The sequence below is a fragment of the Xiphophorus maculatus genome, chromosome 8 (assembly GCF_002775205.1).
Source record: "Xiphophorus maculatus strain JP 163 A chromosome 8, X_maculatus-5.0-male, whole genome shotgun sequence".
Taxonomy (NCBI): domain Eukaryota; kingdom Metazoa; phylum Chordata; class Actinopteri; order Cyprinodontiformes; family Poeciliidae; genus Xiphophorus; species Xiphophorus maculatus.
The window spans coordinates 19,105,862-19,116,062 of NC_036450.1; the positions used below are offsets into that span (position 1 = coordinate 19,105,862).

The window sequence follows — 10,201 nt, forward strand, 5'->3', positions numbered from 1 at the left end:
GTTTTTCAGTTTGGGTCTCATAACACACAAAGTCTTTTTTTTCTGGTTTTAACTTTGGATTTCTTCTGCACTCTCCCCCAGCTCCCTTAAAGTAAAATGTTTCACTGATTGGTTCTTGCATGTTTCACTCTGAGGTTCGGGATGTCTTTCAAGCACTTATTAACCTCTCAATTTGATTTCTTGCCTTGATTAAGTCTAGCTGCATATCAAATGATTAATTACTTTGAATGTGAAGGTGTCCCTTTTTTAAATGTCTGTATTTCTGTTTCACAGATCTAGATTTGGGGGTGAACCCTAGCTGCAGTGCGTCCAGCCTGCCTTCACTCTTGAAAAATGAACATGCCACCTTCTCCTCCACTGAAAACTTGGACTCAAACTCCAGCACTCCTTACCCAAGTTCCCCGGCTCTCAGCTCAGCCAAAGTAGGCATTTTGATGTTGGCTATTATAACAATGAAACATGATTAAATTCTACTGATTGCCTTGGTCAGGATATTTAAGTTCAAGTGCCAGTCCAATAGTTGCAGACACTAGCATTAGCCTAGCACCGTCTGTTTTGATTAGGACTGGGCGATGTGGCTTAAAAATAAAATCAGACATTTTTATTTTTTTCATACCAGGTCTGATTTCCGATTTTAATAGTTTTTTCTTTTTAAAGAATAGAAAGCTATTGACAATAATGTGTTAAAATATGAAGTATTTCCTCATCTGTAAAATGTATACCAAATAATAACTTCACAAGATGTTCAACATTCCACATTTTAAATTTTTTTTGTTCATATAGTTCTCATAAACTTACAACTTAATTCTCCTTTCTTATGGCAAAACAATGATTTTATTCTAGTATTAATGCCCTAGTCTTGATGTCACTCGTTGATTATTTTAGGTTGTAACATATTCTCAGTGAATTAATCTGCTGAGTTAAGCTTTTATCTACCACCCACTGTGTCTATGTAGGTTAGCCTGAAAAACTTACAGATGTATGATGAGTTCGGGGCTTCAGAGGACCCTCTGCAGCTTCAGGCACAAGTAAGAGAGTTGAAAGCCCACCTAGAAAACCAGGCAAAGGTCATCCTACAAATGCAAAGCCTCCTGCACAGAAACTCCCTCTCCAGTGACGTGGCTGCAAACACCTCAGATCCGCTCACTGTCAGGGAGAAAGACGGCGCACACAAAGTGGACTGCAGTCAAGAAAGGGTCGGGCAGCCGAGTGGGAAAAAGGAGGCTGAAAACCAGTCTGCTACGGACAGAGCCGGTGTTGTGAATATTGACCTGTGGAAAGAGAGAACACTGAACCGGAGCACAAACGAACAGCTGCAGCAAACCCGCAGCCGCTCAACGTCACCTGCTAGGTAACAGCTCATTGCGCTGTTTCGGCAAAATATACTCTATTTATTGATCAAAGCTTAAACGTCGTAAACAAATTTGTCATGTTTTTACCACTTGACAGGCTTGATTCTCTGGTGAAGTCTCAGGCCAGAGAGTTGTCACAGCTGAGGGAGCAAATCAAGGAGAGCCGCAGGCTGGGAGTGTTGCAGCGCCGCCAGCTGGAGGAGCTGAGCAAGGTGTTCAAAGACCTGCTGCACTCTGGAGAAGTGGACCACTACATGGGGGAGGTGGTGAAGGAACAGCTGAACAAGAGTCTGAACCTTCTGGACAAGCTGGACGGCCGGCTGGACAAAGGTGGCCACTGCTGTTACTGTCTAAGAAAATATCTGCTCTACAGTTTGCGTTGTAGGGGGAATACAATGAACAATTTACATTGTGACCTTGTACTTGGGAGTCAGTACTGAAAAAAATATCCATGAGTTATAAAAAGTTACGACTGAGTTATTTTTCATAATTATTGTGCCGTTATGTGTCTAAAAGCAACAAAAAAAAATCATTAGAAGCCAGCACAAACAGATATTTACTTCTGATGTAGACAAACTTGTTCATAACAAATGTTTTCCTTTTTCTGTCCTCCAGAAGAATCTCATCCGGTTAGTGAGGATGTTGCAGCTTTAGAACTGTCTCGCAGGTACGCTACATATTTATCATGCCATCTAAAAACGCCAAATATAACTAACATGCTAGTAACATTTAAAACTTGTATATTTGAAGTAATAGGATTCAATGGGCATGTAAGGTTGGATTTGAGAAATTAAATGAGTATCCAGCATTTTGCATACTTTCTACTAATCTGTCGTTTATTTATTTATTTTTTTTCTTGGATTAATAATTGTATACCAAAATGTTCTTAATAGAAGATTTTATTGACAAAATTTGAACCAGGTGAAGCTGAAACTGCCACTCATATCTGATGAAAGTGTTTCAAGCCAAGCTGAAGAGGCCACACCACCTTAGCTGATGTTCACAATTAGATCAGTATTGTAATTATTTAGCTTTTCCAGGGAGTTAAAAACTTTTTCACAGCTGTTCAAGTATTTAAAATTTTTCCTCAGTGTGATGAAAATTAACCCGTTACTAAAACAACAGCCTTGAGGAGCATCAACAGGTACCTCTCTCTAACGACGAGAGCGGGATCGATCCCCATGACAGCCTGTGTAGAATCCAGCAGGACATAGATTATCTGCGTCTGGAGCTAGACGTTGAGAGAGAGCTGCTGCAGCAGCACATCAGGCTTCTGGTCCAGCAAAACCTCAGCCTGGCTGAATGCACTAGAGAGCAACTGGACCTGTGAGTTGGTTTCAGTCAGACGCACAGCATGATGGTTGCTGTGGTGATTTCCAGCTGTGTGTTTTCCTCCAAATATCAACTAAAAACCTTCTTGTTAGGATCATTATATAGTCTTCCACTGTCTCCTGATTTCTCTCTCTATTTTTGAGTGCCTTTTTTTTTTTTTTGCGCCGCATTTTCATATTTTGTCAAGTTGTCAACCCTTATTTTGCCTGGTATGTCTCATTGAGAGTAAAAATCTTTTTCAAGAGAGACCTGGCCAAGAACGGCATCCGGACACCGACAATTACAAATCATACAAGTGCAGATGTCAAAACCCAATTAAAAGACAATTTAACAATGAGCGAACATACCCATACAGGTAAAAATAGAACTAAAACACAACTTGATATTAGTCAAAGCATTTACAAATACCTTAACTACAAAATGATTGAGTCAGTGTGAACCTTAGGCACAGTTCATAAAATGAAGGTGGTTGTAATGTAACAAAAATATGAAGAAGTTCTAAGTGTATGAACTTTTACAAAAGAGCCAACACTCACACACTGAATTTGACTTGATTACTTCTAGACTGGCTAAGGAGTTGCAGGAGAAGAATCGACTCATCCAGAGCCTCCAGAGTCAGATCCACGGTCAGACTCCCAGCAGCCATCGCAGTTCCCAGTCCGACCTGAGCCGCTCAGACGTGACGATTTCCTCCTGCCACAGCAGCAGCACCACACAAGGCGGCAGTAGAGCGCGCAGTGAGTTTCCTCGTGAAATATTAAACAACCTTTAAATCTTGGAGATAATTGTAGGTGTGAGGTGTAGTCTTTGGTGTCAGAGTGGTTGGAGAGATATAATGCAAGTGATCAAAAATGCATGCGTCTCCACTTCATGTCTTGTGTAATGTCATGTATGATCACTTCAGTCCTCCTCTCCATCTAGTTTCTGCCTGTAATGGCAATTATTTTCCACTCGGGTCCATTCTGTCCCACTGAGGCGTGCTGGATGCTGGTGTCCAGTTTCAGTCCACCGCCTCTCAAAGTTGCATTATTCAGTGGCACCTATCTGGTTCGGTCCTCAAATTGTGCTTCCCTCTTGGAAAAAAAAAGGAGCAAAATAAAACAAAGCGTTTTACGAACACCCTGTAGACGTCTCTGGAAGCTGGGTCAAAGTGTACAGAAATATTAGTTCAGGACATTTTTAACTGAAGTTGGTTGATTAACTACATCCTCCTGTTTCTGTTCAGGCCAGCAGCACTCTCCTGAGAACTCGGGAGCAGCCGTCTGTCCTGCAGGAGGCGCTCTGGAGAAAGGTGCGTCTCCTTTCTCCAGAGATGCTTCCAGCAGTCTGCAGCGTCTGCAGATGGAGAACCGGCGGCTGCAGGAGCAGCTGAGGAGCAACGAGGAGCTCAACGCCACCTTACGCAGCGAGCTGGACCTGCACTGCTCCATTTTGGCGCAGCCCAGCCGGCATCACCAAGAGCAGGAGCCAGGCCCGGATCAGGAAGCCGCAGAGCCTCAAACAGGAATGCATGAACAAGGTGGAGACATCGGCTCACAAGGAGAAGGCGGAGAACAGCCTCGCACTATGAATTCAGGTAAATATGAGGCAGTATCAGTAGAATAATTAGATGAACTTTTCATTAAAGTAATGAAAACAGAAAATGTACTCTACTTTTATAAATTGTTGAGCAAAATGCAAAGCCAGATAATGCCACCTGTAAGAGTTAGCTGTTGTTTTCCACATGGTATAACTTTTAATAAAGATTTTCAAACAGAGAGTCCAACAAATAGCAAATATTTGGAGAAGTTGTACATCACCATGAGTCAAATGCTGATTTATGCAAATGAATACTAGCAAAACATTTGTGCAGGAACTGTTTTCCTAATGCAAATGTTCACTTTATTGTGAAGGTTTAAATTATATGCCCATAAATTTATAGTACATACTTTGTAGTGATCAAACCGACCTGTCGGTTTAGATTTTGACCAGTTAAAATTTTTAGTTTAAGCATTTTTTACACTTAAAAGATAATAAATGTGCTTCAGGTTGTTTAGATGGAGGTAGAAGAATTTAATCCAACAGAAGAAATGGCGAGATTCTCTCGATTCAATCTGATTTTTATTTAAGTTCTGAAAAGTGCAAATAAGTGATTTTATGTGCATTTATTGACTAGGAGGTAAAATACTGTTTTTTTTTCATGCAAATCAGCACCAAAGCAAATCAAGGGAAATTGAACTGATTTCTCTCCTGTCTTTTCTTGCTTGAAAGATTGCAGCAAACCTATTTTCAGCTAAGACTTAAGTAATTCTGCATCAGTTTTGAAAATGAAAGCATACAACAAATATTCACCAAAAGTCCCCTCAAATTCCAACTGTTAAATTATAATAATTACAGCTGAAACAAACAAACAAACAAACTACAAGGACTCTACAAATGTAGTTTTGCGGGATCCTGTAAAAGTCCAAAACAAACAAACTGCATGTGCTTTTCAAGGTTAGCCCTATGTTTACATGTACACTTTAGTATTTCCACATGAACTCATTACACTGACCAGAAGAACAGTTCAATAAAAGAACAACGAACATCAGTGGGAGTTCTCTTAGCTTGGAGAATCTCCTTCTAATTTAGCCGATGTGTCCGTGTTTGTTAGACCTGCTGGCTGAACATCTCCAAGAGATCAGAGCGTTACGCCAACGACTGGAGGAAAGCATTCGCACTAACGACCTCCTGAGAGAACAGCTGGAGAGGAAGTTGGCCGAGGTGGAGAAAGACCCAGGTACGTAAAGCCCACTGCAGCCCCGGTTCATCGCTGATTCCCACAGCAGAGATCTTTCTAAATGTGTTTCTCTCCTGGGTTTTTTTTGTATTTTTTAGCAGCCACAAACATTTTTATCCAGGGCAGCGAGGAGCAGGGTCAGCTGGTTAATGAAGTTCGCTTCCTTTGGGAACAAAATCAAGTGCTAAAAGAGCAGCTCAACGTGGGATCTCGAGGTAAATTTGCTTTCGAGTTGTTGATTCCTTCTTTTAGTCCCAAAGGCTCCTTTACAAAACGCCTCTGTTTGCTTTTAGACAAGCAGAAGGAGAACGAGAAGCTGCGTGAGACTCTGGCGCGGCGGACAGCCAAGCTGGAGCAGAGCAGGAAGGACAGTGAAGTTCTGCGGAAGGAAAACCTCAGACTGCAGGAGACGCTGGAGCAGGGCAGCCAGGAGAACGCGCTGCTGCAGAACTCCCTGCAGGCCAGCAGAGAGGAGCTGCGAAGGTCAGCACTAACACACTTGAGCCATTTAAAACTGTCGTGTGTGTGAGCTTAGTGATGGTGCGTGACCTCCTGACCCCAGGGCTACTGATAGACGTCAGTGAGACTGCAACCCAAAACCAGGAATTGGGTTTACTTTTAGATCTCCTCTCCCTTTCTGCCACTTATCACTCCTGAGTGTTTGGCTTTTCAGTCCAGTTACCACTCCTTTTATATATAAACTATATAAAATACATCCTCTGAGGTTAATCCATGCATATTTACATTCATAGTTGAATCAAAGTATTGAGACTCATTCCTAGTTTTTTTATTCCAGGTTGCAGTGTGAGGTGAAGCTCCAGAGGCAGCAGCTGTCCGACTCCCAGCAGCTGCTGCAGTCGCTGCGAGTGGAGCTGCAGATTTATGAAAACATCAAGAACGACTCCAGCCAGCATGGTAACCTGTACCAATCGCCCAGATTCATTACATTCTTTGAAGAAATCAAAGTAACACACACTTGACTTTTTAAGATATCAGTAGTTAACGTATCGGGTCAACATGTAGTCTGTCGCAACTTTTAACCTTCCTCATGCAGTGCAGCTTGCTCTTCTTGTGGTTCTCTGTAACACTTGAGGTGTTTATCTTTGTTTTCCTGTCAGAACGCCGTCAGGAGGCGCCGCATCCTGTCCCCATGTCGTCGTCTGGCTCGATGAACCTGGGAGAGCTCCTGTCCGAGATCAGACACCTGCGGCTGCAGCTGGAGAGGAGCATCCAGACCAACACGGCGCTGCGGCAGAGACTGGAGGAGCAGCTGCTCAGAGGACCCGGTCACTCTGAGACCATCAACATCAACTACCTGCTGTCGTCTCCAGGTAAAATTAAATAAATTAAAAATTAAATAAGTTAGGGCCGGGCGATGAATCGATTTTTAGTTTTTGAAGCTGGGTTTTTCTAAAAACAAATTTGTCGCCAATGCACCCTTCGGGTTTCCATAGTTCACTGTGATGTTAGCCCATCATCTTGCCTCAAAACTGTGTCTTACAGCTTCTATTTATTTGGACTTTGAATTGAAGTCAAGTCTATGCCAGAATATTTGGACCAGAATAAGATTTTATTTTAATTAATTGAAGTTGTATGACAATAAAGTTGAATAAGGCGTTAATATTATCGGAACAAAGTCATGAAATTAAGAAAACAAGGAAGTAATTTTATGAACACAAAAAGCTAAAAAATTAAAATGAGGAATGTTGAGCGTCTTGTAAAATTATATTTTGGGATAAGTTTCACAGATAAGGAAATGTTTAATCTTTTAACACATGAGCATCAAGTTATTGGTAGCTCTTGAAGAAAGAGACACACAGACTGACAGATTCTTTTTTTTTTTTCAAAAGAATCAAGTCAGATCTGCACAACAGAGTCTTAGGGTTATATTTAGAAAAAAAAATTATGAGAATAAAGTCATAAGATTATGACTTTATTCTCGCAATTGTTTTATTTTATTTTCTCCTATTTTTTCTAGTATGAAAATATCACAGATTTTATTTTTAGGCCTATTTATTGCCCAGCCCTAATATAAACACACAGGAAATAGGACATGAAAACTCCAGTTTTCTGCGTGTGTTGTAGATGAAGCAGGCCGGCCGCCGGGTCGGGAAGGCTGTGATCCTCTGCTTCGATCCTTCCGGACCCACGAGCAAACCAGTGTCTATCATGGTGAGACAGCCTGCTCGGCGTTGGCATAATTCTCCATAACACTCCAATCGAACCCATCGCTGTTGTTTCAGTCTCCTCAGAAGTGAAACATCAGGCTCAGTCGGAGAACGACGCCGACTCCGTCTGCAGCAGCTCCGAACGGAGCGTCTCCGGCGCTCCTTCCCGGTTGGTCCCGGGCCACCGGATGTGGGCCACCCGCAACGGGCGCCACGTCCTGGGTTTGATCGAGGACTACAACGCCCTCCGCAAGCAGATCTCAGAGGGGAGGAAGCTGTCACGGAGCATGGACGCACAGCTGCACGAGTGTCTGCACGCGCTCAGACAGCAGGGCTCTGACAACCAGGTAGCGACCGCGCCGTCGTGCTGAAGCTTCTTTAGGAATGATACGATGAGACCAGCAGTTTGGTTTTCTGTATTTAGATGAGAGAAAACCAGCATTTGAAGAGTTTATCCAGCAGCAGCAACACCATGCAGCAGGTGCTGGAGGAGGCCGGCCGGCTGCTCAAGCTGCTATGGAGGGTCTCTCTGCCGGCTGCCAGCACAGCAGGGGGCAGCGCCGGCAGCCAGCAGGTGGGAACCAGCTCACACGCCGTGAACCCTCTCACTAATGAAGCTTCTGAAGACCCGAACCTCCTCTGCTCTCCTCCGAATCAGGATGAGCTGCTGAAGAACGAGATCGCCAGACTGAAGAACAGATTATCTCAGCAGGAGAGGATGCTGAGCGGAGCCGTGAAGCGCCTGCGGACCACCAACCAGCTCAAAGAGGGGATGGAGAGAGTCATCATTGACCAATGTAGGACGTTATAAACTATTTTACAAGTTTCACAGCAAATGTACTTTTTAGGGCCCAAATTAAGGATTATTCTATTAGTCAGTAATTCTATTCATTATTTTTATGAAATAAAACATTTTTGACATTCTGCAGATCTTTCATTTAAGCTGTTTTTATATAGTATTAGAAATGTAAATAAGTAATTGGATTCTTTTTTTAGATAAAATAAACATTTTATTGCAAAGCTCAGCCCCTTCTCCTAGACTAAATAATAATAGTGTAGAATTAACCTGCTTATTACTTTTTGGATTAACTGATAACACTAGTGTAGCTTAGATTAATTTTTTTTTTAACCTTAAATGCAAGATGTATATATTTTTGTAAAGCCTTGATTTATTTTTTCTGTGTTTAACTTTCAGAAAATGGCCTTTTTTAGAGTGTATAAATCGGTTTACGATTAATCGATGATTAAATTAGTTGACAATTAGCTCAATATTTTTTATTTTACAAGGCCAACTTATTACAAACCGTTAGTTCACCATTAAAACCCTTCCACTGTCTTCCAGTGTCTCTGACTCATGGAGTGTTGAAGAAAGCTCGGGGGAATTTAGAGGTGAGTTCACACTCTGCAGTTTTCTCTGGTTTTTCGTCCTCGGCGGTAAATTGTCCTTCAGTGAATCCTTCTTCTTTGTCCTTTCTGTGACGCAACATTAGACAAATTACTGCACCCTCTTTGGGCAGAAAAGCCCGTCTGGAGAAGCAGGTGCAGGTCAGTGCGGTTGGGTTGCAGGCCGAGACTTTGCATGAGTTTCATGAGCTCTCGCATGAGGTGGAAGCAAATTGGAAACGTAGTTGTAACTACAGACTTTAATGTGTTTTATTAGGATGTTGTAGACCAACACCAGACAGCGTTTGAGTATGAAGTAGATGGAAAAGTTGTTCATAAATCAAAAATATTAAGTGTTCATTTTGTTGGCTAAACAGGGAATCCATTTGTGGACATTTTTATTTAGCTTACTATAAAAAGCATGCTCCTTTCAGAATAAGAGAACTTTATGCTGGTCTTTCACATCAAATACTACATTAAAGTTTGTAGCGTGACAAAAAGTGAAAGCATTAAAATAATAAATCTAGTTTTGTTACCTAGCTAAGATGTAAAACACAATAGCACCATAAAAACACAGCTTGTGTTTTAAAAAGGCAAAATTATATTTCCCATCACGGTAAGTCACCATGTACTTTTTTTTTTCTTGGATTAGCATGATTCTGGAACTTGTCTTGCATGTTTGCAACCAAAAGTTTGATTTTCTCAGGGGGGTTTTCCCGTCCCTTAACTCACTATTTCATATGTGTGCTCCAGGAGGTTCCAGTCGGTGTGCAGTAGTGGAGGCTGAGCAGAGAAGTTTTCCTATTTCCAGTCTGACTGCAGACAGAGACTCTGATTTATCGGGTGGAAACAGCGCTGCCTCTTCGCGCTGCAGCGACTGAACCCAACGGAGCTCCTTCGTTTCAACCCGACGTTACCCAGCCTTCATGTCCCGCTGTAAAACCGTCACCTTGTCCCCCATAAATCCAAGCCTTTTTATACCTGAATTGCACAACTTTTGCCTTTATTTTAATTGTGGTACTAAAGCTGTAAAAGTTTATTTTAAAAACGATGCCTGTGTAAATAGCCATCCATGCAATGCAGCAAAAATATTTTCCTTTATCATTTTTTATATGACGAAAGTATTTTACTACTGTTTTAGCTTGTGTAGGAGCTACTGTGAGACAAATATGTTCAAATGCAGTAAAAAGTATCATGATGATGAATCC

General features: G+C 41.8%; 1 protein-coding gene across 7 annotated transcripts in view; it reads left to right on the plus strand.

The window, feature by feature from the left end:
- The window catches only part of LOC102226128 (CDK5 regulatory subunit-associated protein 2), a 36,250-nt gene extending 26,052 nt beyond the window's left edge, over nt 1-10,198 (plus strand). For 5 of the 7 annotated variants that reach the window (XM_023338718.1, XM_023338723.1, XM_023338719.1 and 2 more), the window contains 18 exons: nt 274-422; nt 957-1,351; nt 1,450-1,682; nt 1,968-2,019; nt 3,249-3,421; nt 3,910-4,260; nt 5,317-5,442; nt 5,541-5,657; nt 5,736-5,925; nt 6,239-6,357; nt 6,561-6,773; nt 7,528-7,614; nt 7,686-7,957; nt 8,035-8,184; nt 8,269-8,407; nt 8,953-8,999; nt 9,101-9,155; nt 9,747-10,198. In XM_023338718.1, the coding sequence (XP_023194486.1) occupies nt 274-422; nt 957-1,351; nt 1,450-1,682; nt 1,968-2,019; nt 3,249-3,421; nt 3,910-4,260; nt 5,317-5,442; nt 5,541-5,657; nt 5,736-5,925; nt 6,239-6,357; nt 6,561-6,773; nt 7,528-7,614; nt 7,686-7,957; nt 8,035-8,184; nt 8,269-8,407; nt 8,953-8,999; nt 9,101-9,155; nt 9,747-9,874 (2,996 nt within the window). In that variant the 3' untranslated portion in view covers nt 9,875-10,198. The remainder of the gene's footprint in view (nt 1-273; nt 423-956; nt 1,352-1,449; nt 1,683-1,967; nt 2,020-3,248; nt 3,422-3,909; nt 4,261-5,316; nt 5,443-5,540; nt 5,658-5,735; nt 5,926-6,238; nt 6,358-6,560; nt 6,774-7,527; nt 7,615-7,685; nt 7,958-8,034; nt 8,185-8,268; nt 8,408-8,952; nt 9,000-9,100; nt 9,156-9,746) is intronic. The other 2 variants (XM_023338720.1, XM_023338724.1) reach the window with 2 other exon arrangements.
- Nucleotides 10,199-10,201: the final 3 nt, after the last annotated feature.